The following is a 17,533-nucleotide window of genomic DNA, read 5'->3' on the forward strand; positions in this document are numbered from 1 at the left end:
TGGAGGTATCACACTGCCTGACTTTAGCTTGTACTACAGGGCTACAATAATCAAAACAGCATGGTATTGGCATAAAAACAGACACATAGACCAATGGAATAGAATTGAGAACCCAGAAATAAAACCACATAAATATGGACAGATAATTTTTACAAAGAAAATAAAAACATACAATGGAGGAAAGACAGCCTCTTCAATAAATGGTGCTGGGAGAATTGGATAGCCACGTGCAAAAGAATGAAACTGGACTGTTACCTGTCACCATGTACCAAAATTAATTCAAAATGGATCAAAGACTTAAGGATAAGACCTGACACAATAAACTGCATAGAAGAAAACATAGGTACTAAACTTATGAACCTTGGGTTCAAAGAGCATTTTATGAATTTGACTCCAAAGGCAATGGAAGTAAAAGCTAAAATAAACAAATGGGACTATATGAAACTTAAAAGTTTCTGCACAGGAAAAGAAACCATCGACAAAATAAAGAGGCAAGTGACTGAATGAGAGAAGATTTTTGCAAACAGTTCCTCCGATAAGGGTCTAATATCCAAAATATACAAGGAACTCATGAAACTCAACAACAAAAAAACAAAAAACCCAATTGAAAAATGGGCAGAGGACCTGAAGAGACATTTCTCCAAAGAGGAATTACAAATGGCAAATAGACATAAGAAAAAATGCTCAACATCACTAATCATCAGAGAAATGCAAATAAAAACCACAATGAGATATCACCTCACCCCAGTCAGACTGGCTATCATGAACAAGACAAACAGCAACAAGTGTTGGAGAGGCTGTGGAGAAACAGGAACCCTCATACACTGTTGGTGGGAATGCAGACTGGTGCAGCCGGTATGGAAGGCAGTGTGGAGGTTCCTCAAAAAATTACAAATAGAATTACCATATGACCCAGCAATCCGTTTCCTGGGTATCTACCCAAAGAATTTGAAATCATGTATACATAAAGACACATGTGCCCCAATGTTCATTGCAGCTTTGTTTACGGTGGCCAAGACATGGAAACAACCAAAATGTCCTTCGATAGATGAATGGATAAAGAAGTTGTGGTATATATACACAATGGAATACTATTCGGCGTTAAGGAAAGATGATATAGGAACATTTGTGACAACATGGATGGATCTTGAGAGTATAATGCTAAGCGAAATAAGTCAGACTGAAAAAGCAGAGAACCCTATGATTTCACTGATATGTGGTATATAAACCCAAAACAAGACAAACACATGAGAAACAAAAACTCATAGACACAAACAATAGTTTAGTGGTTACCAGAGGGTTAGGGGGGTGGGGGGAGGGAGATGAGGGTAAGGGGGATCAAATATATGGTGATGGACGGAGAACTGACTCTGGGTGGTGAACACACAATGGTATTTATAGATGATGTAATACAGAATTGTACACCTGAAATTATGTAATTTCACTAACAATTGTCACCCCAATAAATAAATTTTAAAAAAAAGAAAATTGACTAATTCTTGGCTAGACTCACTAAGATAAAAAGAGTGAAGACACTATGTTACAAAAGCAGAACTGAAAAAGGGAAGTTAACACGGACACGAGAGCAACACAAAGGATCATCCCAGAATACTATGAAGGACTATATGCCACCAAATTCAATAACTGAGAAGATATGGACAAGTTGTTAGAAACATATAGCCTTCCTAGGCTGAACCATGAAGAACTGGAAAATCTAAACAGACTGATCATCAGTAATGAAATTGAATCAGTCATCCAAAATCTTCCAAAAAGCAATAGTTGTGGACCAGATGACTACACTAGTGAATTCTACCAAACCTTCAAAGAGGATCTAATACCAATCCTGCTCAAACTCTTCCAAAAAATTGAAGAAGAGACAGTACTCCCTAACTTATTTTATGAGGCCAACATCACTCTGATATCAAATTCTGGTAAGGACAACACAAAAAAAGAAAACTACAGACCAATACGTCTGATGAATACAGATGCAAAAATCCTAAACAGAATTGTAGCAAATCGAATACAACAATGCAGTAAAACGATTATTCATCACGACCAAGTGGGGTTCATTCCCAGGGCACAAGGATGTTTCAACATCCGCAAATCCATCAATGTGATACATCACATAAACAAAATAAAGGACAAAAATCATATGATTATATCAATTGATGCAGAAATAGCATTTGACTAGTTACAACATCCATTTATAATTAAAACACTTAATAAAATAAGTATAGAAGGAAAATACCTTAACATAATAAAGGCCATCTATGACAGGACTTCAGGTAATCTCATAATTAATGGTGAAAAACTGAAGCCCTTTGCTCTACGTTCAGGAACATGACTGGGCTGTTCCCCTATCACCTCTCCTTTTCAACATAGTGTTGGAAGTCCTTGCCAGAGCAATCAGGGAAGAGAAAGAAATAAATGGCATCCAAATTGGGAATTAAGAAGTTCAATTATCACTCTTTGCAGATGACATGATGTTATGTATAGAAAACCCTAAAGACTCCACCAAAAAGCTGTTAGAAAAAATCAACGAATACAGTAAAGTTGCTGGCTACAAACCAACGTGCAAAGTTCCATTGCATTCCTATATACTAACAATGAAATCTCATAAAAAGAAATACAAAAAATAATTCCTTTTGCAATTGCAGCAAAAAGAATAAAATACCTAGGAAGAAACTTAAACAAGGATTTGAAAGACCTATATGCTGAAAATTATAAGACATTTTTAAAAGAAATTGAAGAAGACACAAAGAAATGGAAAGACATTCTGTGCTCATGGATTGGAAGAATCAACATAGTTAAAATGGCCATATTACCCAAAGCAATGTACAGATTTATTGCAATCCCTATCAAAATCCCAATGGCAATTTTTAAAGAAAGAGAACAAAGAGTTGTCAGATTTGTTTGGAATCACAAAAGACCCCGAATAGCCAAACCAATCTTAAGAAAAAAGAACATACTGGAGGTATTGTTCTCCCTGACTTTAGCTTGTACTGCAGGGCTACAAAAATAAAAACAGCATGGTATTAGCTGAAAAACAGACACATAGACCCATGAAATAAGTCAGAAAGAAAAAGCAGAGAAACGTATGATTTCACTGATATGTGGCATATAAACGAAATCCAACAAAAGAACAAGACAAACAAATGAGAAACAAAAACTCATAGACACAGACAATGGTTTAGTGGTCATCAGAGGGTAAAGCGTGTGGGATGCGGGAGATGAGGGTAAGGGGGATCAAATATATAGTGATGGAAGGAGAACTAACCTTGGGTGGTGAACACACAATGAGATTTATAGATGATGTAATACAGAATTGTACACCTGAAATCTATGTAATTTTTCCAACAATTGTCACCCCAATAAATTTAAAAAAAAAGAAAGAGGTATCCATGGGAGAAATCCAGAGTTTGTCATCTACTTCTATGTGGGGAGGAGTGGCCTATCTGGTAAATATATGTGGAGTACCAGATGAGCATCGAGATGCACCAAAAAGTGTGGCTGAATTTATTTATTTGTTTAAGGTAGTATGCATTATTCACTACGTCAAGGAAGGAAAAGTACATGGCTACAACTATGGTCTGGCCCCTCTTATTGCAGTTCAGCTGGATACTAATGCCCAGCTACAAGCAGAAGCCAGGTTTAGAAAATTAGAGGAATAACTGAAACTAATGTGTATATATAAATATAGATATAGATATAGATATAGATATAGATATAGATATAGATATAGATATAGATATAGATATAGATATAGACATAGACATAGATAGACAGATAGATATAGATAGATATCTATATATATGTGTATACATATAGATATCTATATATAACAAATATATATGCAAATATATGTAACCTGCAAATACATTGCATATGTTATATTATATCATATTATATTATATATTATACATATTATATTATGTTATGTTGTTATATTATATTATATTATATATTATATTATATCTAGATGCATACATATATAGATCTATATCTATATATAAATAGATATATAAATATAAATATAAACATAAATGTATAGCTATAGATACATAGATATACCGAGGGTGCCAAAAAATGTATACACATTTTAAGAAAGGAAAAACTATAATAAAATTGTAATACTCAATATATACGAATATCAAAAGATGAATACAAGTCACGTTTGACTTCTGCAATTACAGGAGGTGCTCAAAGTGGTTACCATCAGCAGAATTTTTATACAGTATTTTTCTTAAAATGTGTATACTTTTTTTGGCACTCTGTGTATGTACACAGGGTGTGCATATACACAAAAATGTATGCATGAATGTTCATAGTAGCATTATTCCTAATAGTCCAAAGTGGAAACCCATAATGTCTATCAACTGATGAATGGATAAATAAAATGTAGTATATCCACACAATGGAATATTATTCAGCAATAAAAGGAATGTAGTACTGAAGCATGATACAACAAAATATCTCAAAAACATTTTGCTAACTGAAAAGAGTCAATTACAAAAGACCGAATGATGTGTAATTCCACTTACATGTACTATCCAGAATAGGCAAATTTACAGAGACAGTATATTAACAGTTGTTAATGGGTGGAGGGGTAACAGTGCGTGAATACTAAAGGATATGAGATTTCTTTCTGGGGTGATAAAATGTTCTAAAATTTGTTTACTGTGGTGCTTGCACTAAATGTAAATATATTAAGAACCTTTGAATTGTGTATTTAAAGCAGTGAACTTTATGGCATGCAAATCACATACCAATAAAGCTGTTTTTTAAAAATGAATATATCATGTAAGCAGTAGGTTATGTGAGTCTGGATCTCAAAAGAGTGTTTCAGACTGGAGATAACTATTTGGATGTTGCCAGTGCATACATGACATTAAAATGCATGAGAATAGATGTTATCATTTAGAAGAAATTGTAGATAGAAGAGACATAAGGTACTGGAATCTATCCCTGAGGCATTACGAAATGTAGAGAGGAGAGAGATCAGAATAATACAAAAGAGAAGAGTGGAAGAAATGAGACCAGTTAGCTGAGTTGTATATTTTTCTATAGCCACAATCAACTGCATTAGCGATACAGGAGACAAATCAGGAGAAAGTAGTACCCCAGAAGTCAAGAGAAGAAACTGTTTCAAAGAAGAGGGAGTGTGATCAATTTTGCCAAACATTGCTGATATGTTAAATAAAAGAAGACTGAAAAGAATTGGCACTGTATTTAACAATGTATAAGTCACTGATTACATTGACAAGAGCTCTTCAAATCTTTCCCTGGAATGGTGAAGATGAAAGTCTGACTGGAATTAATATAAAATTGATTTGGTGAAGAGGAGTTGTAGAGACTCCATTTGATACATGAGTGGATAATGTGGTGGGAACTACTGACTGTTTTTATTTTCTCAGTGAAGTAGAATGCAGGTCATTAGGTGAGAATAAGAATGAGGGAGAAGGTTTTAGAGGATTAAGGACAGAGGAGAGAATATGAATTTTTCATCTTCCTAAACGTAAGTGGGAAAAATGAGTGATCTAGGGAAATGGAGTATAAGTCACTGAGTGGTTTTCAGTCATGAATTAAAAATGAGACCAGTTGACACAGGTGTGTATTTTCCATAGCTACAATTAGCTGCACTGATGTGGTGTGGAGGAGATAAAGTCTTCAATTACAGCAAATTTGTGATTTTTCCAAGCTAAAGAAAAGCATTGGAGTAAAGGGTCCATGCAATGGGTTATGTTGATACATAATGAAATATTGTCTTAGAAAGTAAGAGATTGAGAACATTTTTGGGTGAAGGTGATGGGCAGTAAAAAGGTGTTAGGATGAATGAATTGTGGGTTCATATGAAGTCAAAGAATTGTTTTAGTCTAGTGATAGAGTCAGCTATTAAAGTGAAGGTGGTGGTCTGTAAGTGGGACGATTGAAACTGAGCTTACGAAAGAAGTATTGGTAATGACATAGCAAGAGATTCGAAAGTGGGGGATTATCAAGGAAAAGGGAACAATTATCTAAAAGAGACAATTGCTTGGAAGCTACAACAGGGCACAAAGGAAAGGATCAGGGTACTGAGGAAGGGATTGTAGGGAGGTTAATAAGAGATGGTTAGGAATTTCTGGACTTAATCACAGCAATAATAGTGCTTTGTGTTTCAAAAATTTCATTTCTTTGATTACATTAAGTTGATTTTTTTTTCATGTGTAGGTGACAGGATAACTAATTGTGCTCTTAATTTGTTCTCACTGAATTTCCTCTTCCCAACTTTATGGAGGGTTCTTTTCTTGGGCAGGTACAGACTGCAGGTTACATACTGCAACTTAAAGCAAAAATTGTCTCAAAATCTCTTGCAGGATTTTTTTTTAAGCGTAAACTCTTTGACACAATTATGTTAGGGCCTTCTCATAAAGGGAAGGGAAAGATGTAATTACATGTTATATCGAATGAGGTGGGGATAGAAGAACAAGAACTTAGTGGAAGAGAAAGATTCATCAGGAATAAAGGATATGAGGAACTGTGCTTACTAAAGCAGCAGGGACCTGTGCCCACCTAGCACCCAGAGAGGCAGTGTGATCACAATGGAGTTGACCCTGGGTATCTGAGCTCTGACAGATTTCCATGGCCACACATGACACAGAGGTCTGAGTCACTGCAAGACACTAAAGTAACAAACAATGAGTGTATTAATGTTGACCAATGTAGACTATAGACCAGTGGTGTATATCCCTGAATTTTTTGATCTCACAAATCTCCATACAAACCTAATGGATGGATGAAGAATGTCCAAATAATAATTAAGATTAAATTTCCTCTCAGACTGGTGGAGTAAGAAATGGAGTTCAAGTCACAAATGCTCCTATATCATCTTTCCTTAACGCCGAATAGTATTCCATTGTGTATATGTACCACAACTTCTTTATCCATTCATCTATCAAAGGACATTTTGGTTGTTTCCATGTCTTGGCCACCGTAAACAAAGCTGCAATGAACATTGGCGTACACGTGTCTCTATAGAGAAATGCTTTTATATTTTTGGGGTAGATACCCAGGAGAGCGATTGCTGGGTCATATGGTAATTCTATTCGTAATTTCTTGAGGAACCTCCACACTGCCTTCCATAGCGGCTGCACCAGTCTGCATTCCCACCAACAGTGTATGAGAGTTCCTTTTTCTCCACAGCCTCTCCAACACTTGTTACTATTTGTTTTGTTGATGAAAGCCATTCTGACTGGGGTGAGGTGATATCTCATTGTGGTTTTCATTTGCATTTCTCTGATGATTAGTGATGTTGAGCATTTTTTCATATGTCTATTTGCCATCTGTATATCCTCTTTGGAGACAACATGGATGGATCTTGAAAGTATAATGCTAAGTGAAATAAGTCAGACAGAAAAAGCAGAGAGCCCTATGATTTCACTGATATGTGGTATATAAACCAAAAAGGACAAGACAAACAAATGAGAAACAAAAACTCATAGACACAGACAATAATTTAGTGGTTACCAGAGGGTAAGGGGGTGGGGGGTGGGTGAAGAGGGTAAAGGGGATCAAATATATGGTGATGGAGGGAGAGCTGACTCTGGGTGGTGAACACACAATGGGATTTATGGACGATGTAATACAGAATTGTACACCTGAAATCTATGTAAATTTACTAACAATTGTCACCCCAATAAATTTAATTAAAAAGAAAAGAAATGGAGTTCAAGTAATCATTTTTTGCTTTGATTTGGTTTCTGCAAATTCAGGTTTGTGGAGTAAAATTCATAAATAGTTTTTGCATTGTCAAAAGTATCACCTATTTTCTCAGCCTGTCATACAATATTGATTTTACTTGTAGGGAGAATATTTTCATTTTTGTGTAGTCCAATTTACTTTGAATTTCATTATATTTATTTCACACTGTCTCAACTTGTTAGACTTAATTTCATGGTGTTGCATGCTTGCTTTTAGACTTTTGGAAAGATGGTCCCATTTGGCATACATTATTTTTAATACCAAGTCTTTTTATTTTGAAATAATTATAGATTCATAAGGATCTGTTAAAATAGTACAGAAAGGTCTCATGTACCTTTCACTCAATTTTCCCCAGTGACAGCATCTTACAGGACTATGCATTTTAATGGCTACTGTTCACCTGTAAGTCAGATACACTCTTTTATCTGCTAACAAATACCTCAGGGAATGCCTGCAATTAGGTATATCTGTTTGTGGGAACATAATTTAAATTTCTGGATCAAAAAGTATGTATTATCAAGCTTCGATGACTGACCACTAAAGCTATCTCAGGATGCCACAACATAGTTAATCTTGTGACTAAGAATCATATTCCAACATTTAAATCATATTCAAATGTTTGTACAGAACAGCCAGTTGAATGGCTTGTTTTGTGCTTTTCTTATTATTAAACAATCTTTGTTATTACTCGTGACTCTTCGGTAATTACTAAAGAGGCCAACTGGACTCTTACATGTTGCTTTTAAAGATAAACAAAGCTTAACAAGGAACTATTTTAATTTTATTTTGACCTATCCTTTGTTTCTTTTCAGATTTATAGGGTTAAATCATTTGAAATCACCCAAAATAGGTCATTACCCTTTGGTCACCAGACACAGACGGTACTTTGATGAATATAATGGATTTGTGAATTTTAAACTGTTGTAAATAAAATAGCAATAAGGACAATCAAGGTAAAAAGAAAAAGGCCCATTTCTCCCTTTCAACTCATGTTTTTATTGAGCCTTTTTGTATGTTAAGCACTAAATGAGGCACTTTGATATATAGGGTAGCAAAACTATCAAAGGAAACCTGATTTTTTATTCATCGACAAAGTAGGCAGTGGACTAACTTCTGAACATGTAAATCCATATAGAATCAATTTTAGTCCCTTAGGAATTATTCTTTTCGAATTAGTTGACATGGTTGTTAACAACATAATATGTGACATGATTATTTTCTGAAACATCTTTGGCCTTTAATTCATTAGCTGTTTCCACTCAATTTTTGGAATTAAATAGCAGCCATACTCAACGGCCTTGTTACCTCCGGGAATCTGAGTATCCTTAAATAAGGGCTAATGACCCTATAAATAAAAAAGTGCTATTATATTGGAAATCACAGTGTTGGAAAAAGATTCAGTAAATAGACTTGCAGTATTGGAGTTTATAAACCCACTGCCCCCTTAATTGTGACTCTTACTCATAACCTACCCTTCCCCATCTTTGGTAAATGATCCCTAGGGCAATGTCCTCTCTCAGCCTTGGTGCATCATCTTGCCCATTTTAATTTCAGTCTGTGATATTTTTGCTCCTTGGCTCATAAAATTGTCCCTTAAAAGTCTTTTAAGTATGTGAGCCTTGAATCAAGCTGATTCACTCAATTTGACTGCAATGAAGCAATTTGAATTTAGCCTCTAAAAGCCTGTACAAGTTTGTCTGTGTAACTCAACTCCTGAATGCCTGGACACACTTGACAAATTGGGACCACACCCAGCTGGTCCTAATGGGAAAGCTTGATGAAATCACTCCAGAATGTTCCAAGACAATAGATATTCATGGGACCTTGACTCTAATGATTTTGTGACCTGCTGAGAGAAGCGCTGCTCCTCTTATGGCCCCAGTTAAAGGGCTCAGCTTCCCTGACAACCTACCATGATTATTTCATCTTCCATTTTCCACCATTAGCTTGCACTAAATCCTTTCTTAAATGCTAAGACATTATAAATCTATACTCTTCTCTTTGGATAAGGTTAACCTTTGGATAAGGTTCCTTTTTTCTCCACTGGAATTCAGGACACTGGGGTGGGATGGGAAGGAAGTGAGCATTAAAACATTCTTGGGTTTTACCCACACCACACGAGTCTGTACATCTGTAAAATTCCACACATTTAGAGTAAAATTAATCTGTTTCTAATCCCACCACTGAATCCAGAAATATTTTTAGCCAGATTAATATATACCTACTTGGCCAGAATTCCTTATGGAACAACAGGTAGAATCTCTAACACCTTCCAATTAGCACATTATTACATACTTTAAAGAAACGAATATTCCTTGAATGAGTACTAATTCTGAGGCATTAGACATATGTATTTCAAATAATGACATCAATCAATAATTTTAAAAAATTTATTTTTAGAAGTTGAACAATGATTCATTGCAGACTTTCTGATGAAACAATTAGCAGTCTCAAAGATGATTTCAATAATTTTGAAAGAGCACCGTGTGAACACAAATCAATTTAAATAGGCACATTTTTTAAAAGAATTGGAATACATAAAAGATCCCATGGAAAACACGTGGTGTTATTCCTAGTTTTATGGATACTGTGTTAATTAAATAAGTCCTGGAAGAAAATACTTACTGATAAATTTATCTATAAACTGGTAGCACTGACAATATTAAAATTTACCTATTTGTATGGTGTGTGTTTGTGTGTGTGTGTGCGCACACATGCACATGTTTGTGATTTTTGCTTTGCTTATTTTACTGTTTTTATGATTATCCTTTCTTACTGTTTCCTCTGAGCATCTTACCTTACTTCAACAGACCAAATCACTCAGAGCTTTTCTTGACACTCCTTTTCACACATCACTTTCCAGTTTTCAAATATTTCCAACAATGCCTTTTATTTTGGACAAGGACTTTGGTGGAAAAAACTGAAGTACACTAAAATGAAACTGTACTCTATCCCAGTTCTACTCACAATCTACCAGAACTTTAATGCTTCAAACTAGGGCTAGGGAAATTAGCTTGTCAAGAACCCCTCCACCACATTTTTGTGATGGCCCGGGGCTTCCAGGTACTGCTGCTACAAGGTGAAGTGTAGATATACTTTCTTCTATTATTGTGCACTAACTATGAAATTTGATTGTCCCTTCACTTTCTTGTTTCAGCTGGCAAAGTATATAAAAATTCTAGATGGATCGATACCTAAATAAGAAATATTCATTACCTACAAAGCACTTTAAATATTTTCAGTCCTTTCTATTTGACTAACCAACATTTCAATGTCCCTTCTTAACATAGGCCCAGCTTCCTTTCTTTATTAACACCTTGTCCTTTAAAGGTCAGTTACACATTTTGCAATCTCTCTAGCTTATTTACTTTGGGACATCTCTGTAGATGTAGCTCACCGTTGTCTATGTTTACTAGAATAACAGCCACAAAGCACAATGGGAGTTGACTTCCTAATTACTCTCTTATTGCCTTAAAAATATGATTTTAAGATAAAGCTTATTTTTGAATCTTAACTTTGAGTAAATATTATGAAGAAAAAATGAATTCTTAAAAGACTTTATTCTACATACTACTTAAATGAGAAAATTTTCTGAAATTCAAACATAGCAAGCTCCATTTGCTCAGCAATGAGGTACTTGCACAAAGTTCCCCAAGGCCTTTTTGGTGTACAAATTTATAATAATGAAGACTACTTCTAAGGAAATAATTTGACATAAAGTTTTTTTCTCTTTAAACTACTGCATTTAAAAAGTCATTCGAGTTGTAAACACTCAAGAATAAACCAGTTTTAGGATCACATTATTGTGTCACAGTAACAGGAATGTGAATCACATTTAATTCTTTAATTCATGGATTCAGGTTCTCCTACATTCTCATTATTGAGCTACTAAACTCTTGATATCAGTTGCTAGGAAAATCCAAATCATCATTCCTGGCACCAACGTGCCAAGAAAATAATGTGTTATCATGAAAACACATATAATCAGCTGCTTTTGTATTTTGGTTAACCAGGTAGTTTGAAAATTATGATCCCACCAGCACTGTCTTCAGATTTTAGAAGCAGAACTAGAGGAATTATACTGAGGTATACTTTGTGGTAGTTCTGTTGCCTCTATTGCCCCAGAACTAACCATGTTATTGAGGATGGATATGCAGAAATTATGCTTTATACCAGGTAGCAGTTACCATAGGTGACCACAAACACCACTTGTGTATGGCATCTGTAACACATAGGGGTGAGAAACTAGCATGATTTTTACTACTCTGAATTTGTGGACTTAGGTATTTGAGTAAATTGTATTTTTTTCAAAATCTCATTTTTTTAAATTAATTTCCGATCTTACAGAAATATAAACATAAAAAACAAACAAACAAAAACAAAACCAAAAAAAAACCACGTTTTAGTCACCAAAGTTATTTGTTACTTTTTTAAGGGAAATTTTTATATAATTTAATCTGGGATTGGGAAAATATTTAACGCTATCTGATAGTCACACAGTTGGCCAAATAAGAATTTTGATAAATCAACTAATCTGTCCTTGCGGGTAGAATTTGACGCCTACTTTAAAGTATTAAACAAAACAAAACAAAACTAACTCTATAGTACATGTGTATAGGAGTTCAGTATTGTATTCAGGCTTGCAAGTGTATTATTTGGTGGTTTTCACAAAGCTATTGCACATATATAGGGGTTCTGAGGAAAATAAAGCTTCTGAGGTTTTCTTCCTTTCTTCTTACTGGGAGAAAACCAGCTTAACACGGGGTGAGAAAAAACACAACTGGTCGCCAACTGTGGGCTTAACTGTCACGGAGCAATGAGAAAATACTTTACTACTTTAAAGGCTTTTTCCCCTTTATCACTGTGGTTTTCTCCAGGCATGCAGGTTGTTCAGCTTTAGCCTTGTTTATAGCATAGTCCTATTATTTTCATTTCATAATATAAACTTTGGTTCTTCACACTTTGCAATTTCGTATATGGTTTGCTGCTATTTTTATTTTTTCTGAAAAACCTCATTCAATGCCAATTCTTCTGAAAACTCCTTAAAATCTAACTCATTACCGGGTTCTTTAATCCATGTTATAAAATCTGAATACAGATACTGTCCAAACTGTCCAAAGAATAATGTTTGAATTCACAGTAACAAAAGTTACAAATTTTGTGCAAAAGACATTGTACACCATTGGAGTACATAGAGCTTGCTATAGTTAATTTTATATATAAAGCTGCATTTCTCATTAAAACTATTCTGTGCTACATTAAAAGTAAAGTATCTGATTTAATTTTTCCTTAATAATAAAACTGAATGCTCATTTAATGTCAGAAAATTTAAGATGCAAATTGCTTATTTATGATGTTTGTAAATGTTGTAATAAATCATTGGAACCTTTTAAACACCATAATTGCTTTGGAGCTCTTCAAGTTTTCCAAGGGTCATAAAGTAAACCCGGCTGTGGCGATTGCGCAGGGTAGAGGTAAAAAACAGCTTTAAAAAGAGAGAAAGAGACTCCATCAGTAAATGTTTAATATATTGTAACCTGATATTTAATAGATGCAACTATAATTTCAATTTATCTACATCAACAAATTAATATATTGAGTCATACTGTTTTTCAGAACAGGAGTTCCTCAAATTAAAGAATAAGAATTTAAAATAGTATGTAGTCTAAGTTATATATTACAACATTTGTTCATTTTAATTTTATTAAAATAAAACTAACATACAATATTATATTAGTTTCAGGTGTACAATTTCATGTGTACAACATTTACATACTTAAAGAAGTGATCACTATGATAAGTCTAGTAACAATCTGACACCATACAACATTAGCATTGCAATATTATTGACTATATTCCCTATTCTGTACATTATATCCCCATGACTTATTTTATAAGTGAAAATTTGAACCTCTTATTCCCTTTCATCTTTTCCTCCCTTTTAAAAAATTTTCAACTACAGTTTTCATTCAATATTTGTTTCAGGTGTATAGCATAGTGGTTGACACAAATTCTAGCACATAATTAGGTGGTCAGCAAACATAAGTACTTTTCCTTCTTCTGTTACTGGAATATGTTAAAAACTACAAAAGGCAGATTTACTTAATCATTTTGTTTCAAATATATTAATATGAACATAGACAATAATGGATTTTGCACCCAACAAAATAACCGCTAAACTTTGAGGTTATAAATATCAGTATTTTTAATTTTTCTGAAAAGTGTTTTCTTTTTTTTTTAAATTCCATCATTTGCCAAGTCAATGTTTCTACTGCCAAATGAAAAATTGTTCTTATCCAGAGACAGTTTTAGGGACGCAGAGAAAAAACCGAGAGTGGTTAGATGGGTGTGTGGGAGGGGGTTGGGGATAAGGGGAAAGGTGAAGGGATTTGGAAGCAGCTGGTAACCACAAGATGGCCTCAGGGATTTTTGAAAATTAATTTGGGGAAGGTATTCTATAATGTTGTAAAGATTTTGTTGGGTATCTGATGGACATGCGTTCTATTTGGGAGACCACCTCAGGGATACTGTGGATACCTGATCATGGCATTGTACACCAGAAGCTAAACATTAATGAATGCCAACTATAATTTTATATATATAATGTGATGGTTCAGTGTGAGGTCGGAGGGATAGTGGATGGGGGGAGGGGGGTTCACAGTATGAGGGATATAAATGATGAACGTCTAAGTATTACCTTGTTTTGTACACCTGAAACTAATAAATAAATTAATTAATTAAAAAAAAAAGAAAAATCGTTCTTATCAATAGTATGCCAATTTGGAAAATATAGCATAAATATGTTTATGGTCAGAAGGAAAAGTATATAAATTTCCTTAATTTTCATTGCTTGCTTTATTTTTTTCTCTAACTGGAGGATGTAAACTATACCTTGTCACCTCGGGTACACAGAAATCTCAGCTTCTTAATTGACCTGCGCTTCAGTTCACTTTCCAAAAGACTTGATTGCAAAGAGCGGACTTCAATTGCCTTTTGCCCCCATCCTGTGGTTCGCTGTGTACACTCATAAGCTACAATAAAAAATTAAAAATCAGAAATTCACTAAATATTTCTATCAGTGATAGAAAATTATAAGCACAGTCAACATTTGATTATTAAGGAGCTGATTATTACATTCTTTTTTTCTTCTTTCTATAGTCAGTCATTTAGCCATTATGCTGCCCAGCAGTGGTGTTAAAACCAGATATCTATTGTCAGCATTGTGACCAATACTGAATAACTAGATCTCAGTTAGTTTTTTGTATTCATATTATCCAATACCACAGACAAAGCTAAGAGTTAATTTTACCCTGTTTGTAGAAAGCCAAATCTACCCACAGCTATTCTTTATTTTACAGTCTAGTTGAGGTATAGCATTCCATAATGGTTTGGAATTGTGCTCAAGTAACATACATGGAAACTTGACAAACATTCAAAATCAAAACTTAAAAAATGACTTGCTTAAATAATGATTTTAGCAACTCTAATGCAAGTCAATGAATTACTATATTATAAAAAGAAATAAAAGTAATTTGGACTGTTAATGCTCTCTCTTGCTCAGGAACTTTTTGTAAGATTTCAACTTTTGTACTCTGGTTTATGTTACTAGATGACAATAAAGATTATACAATTGCTTAAAAGCAAAAAAAAACTAATTATGTAAATAGACGTATAGTTAGCTAGTGCTATAAGTTATTTTTGACACAGGTAACAGTATTATTGTTAAATGTTTAACTTTCAAGTTGATATTCTTTATGTACCTTATGGGGAGGTAAATTTCCATCAGTAAATACAATCCTGTACTTAAAATAACATTGAAATTTTGAGTCAAGTTAAAATAATCTAGAAAACAAGGCACCTTCATTCCCATATTAACATGACTAAAATTAGAATTCATTTCATTAGACTTTCCCTTTTCTTCTATTATAAAGGCAATAAACTCTGCATTGATATAATTACATTATAATTAATTTTTTTTCCCTTATTTTCTCAAAGGTACTAGGATGCCTTTGTTTAAACAAAATCTACCTGGCATACACACACACACACACACACACACACACACTCATATGTATATATATACATATTAAATATGCATAGAATAACTCATGAAAAAATTATTAACCTTTTATAAAAGTGAATTTTTATAAGCAGTGTGAGCCATTTTGAATCTCTCAATTAAAACTTGCCACACATTTATTTCTTGCTTCCTTTTACATTACAATTCAAAATATTTATGTGTATTAAATTGACGCAAAATTGTAATTAAATTACAATCATTTTATTCAAATAATGGATGGAGACTTTATAAGTCCAATTGCAGACTAGAATTAAAATCACTCCAGATATAAGGGAAATAAGTGGAATCCATGGCCTGAGTGATGGGAATGAGTAATAGATTTTGTCTATCTAGATTTGAATTTTTTCACCTATGTGAATACATCATTAAAATGGAATTTTAGTTATCAACCACACAGAGTGAAATTTTCTAAACTTAATGCCCAGGTGACTTGCTGAGTCCAAGAACTCAGTTCATATGACATTACAAAATCTCCACCTTAATTCTAAAATACACCAATCTGCCACTTAACCTAGCTACTGAGCTAGCTTACTTATGAGATAGAATCCAATGATTTAGAGTGGGAACACTTAGTTTTACTTGCTGTGATTGTTAAGCCTGTATATATATTTTTGAACATCCAGAGCAACAATCTTATTATTGAAAACATTTAATATAACCTAAGGAAATGTAAATTTCAGATTGAGGAAATCTGGATCTTGGTTAGTTTTAACTAACAAACCAATTGTTTTTAGACAGAACAAGAAACTAATTGAATATGGAGGTATCTCAGGAATCTGAAAATGGAACTACCCTATGATCCAGTAATTCCACTCCTAGGCGTCTACCCGGAGAAATCCAAAACGCCAATTCAAAAATCAGTATGCACTCCTATGTTTATTGCAGCACTTTACACAATAGCCAAGATATGGAAACAACCGAAATGCCCATCGGTAGATGACTGGATTAAGAAGCTGTGGTACATTTATACAATGGAGTATTACGCAGCCATAAAGAAGAAAGAAATCTTATCATTTGCAACAACATGGATGGATCTAGAGAACATTATGTTAAGTGAAATAAGTCAGAAAGAGAAAGACAAGTACCATATGATCTCACTTATATGCGGAATCTAAAGAAAAGAATAAGTGAATGAACTAATCAGAAACAGTTTTGGGCACACAAAGAAAAAACCGAGAGTTGTTAGATGGGCGGGGGGTGGGGGGATTGGGGATAAGGGGAAAGGTGAAGGGATTAAGAAGCAGCTGGTAACCACAAGATGGCCTCAGGGTTTTTTGAAAATTAATTTGGGGAACGTATTCAATAATGTTGTAAAGATTTTGTTGGGTATCCGATGGACATGCGTCCTATTTGGGAGACCACCTCAGGGATACTGTGGATGCCTGATCATGGCATTGTACACCAGAAGCTAAACATTAATGAATGCCAACTATAATTTTATATATATATATATATATATATATATATATATATATATATATATATATATATATATATATATATATAAAACGTGATGGCTCAGGGTGAGGTCGGAGGGATAGTGGATGTGGGGAAGGGGGTTCACAGTGTGAGGGATATAAATGATGAACGTCTAAGTATTACCTTGTCTTGTACACCCGAAACTAATAAATTTAAAAAAAAGAAACTAATTGAATTCCTTAATACCAGTGTTATACTACAGTCTTTAATATACTCTCAGAATAGCCTTAATACACA

At 34.0% G+C, this 17,533-nt stretch overlaps 1 protein-coding gene across 2 annotated transcripts in view; it reads right to left on the reverse strand.

The window, feature by feature from the left end:
* Positions 1 to 10,120: 10,120 nt before the first annotated feature.
* NRK (Nik related kinase) overlaps positions 10,121 to 17,533 on the reverse strand; it is a 184,789-nt gene continuing 177,376 nt past the window's right edge. For both annotated transcript variants that reach the window (XM_081043133.1, XM_081043132.1), the window contains 2 exons: positions 14,629 to 14,768; positions 10,121 to 13,222 (listed from right to left, as the gene is read on the reverse strand). In XM_081043133.1, coding sequence (XP_080899259.1) covers positions 13,127 to 13,222; positions 14,629 to 14,768 — 236 coding nt within the window. In that variant the 3' untranslated portion in view covers positions 10,121 to 13,126. The remainder of the gene's footprint in view (positions 13,223 to 14,628; positions 14,769 to 17,533) is intronic.

Source organism: Rhinolophus hipposideros (assembly GCF_964194185.1).
Source record: "Rhinolophus hipposideros genome assembly, chromosome: X".
NCBI classification, from domain to species: Eukaryota; Metazoa; Chordata; class Mammalia; order Chiroptera; family Rhinolophidae; genus Rhinolophus; species Rhinolophus hipposideros.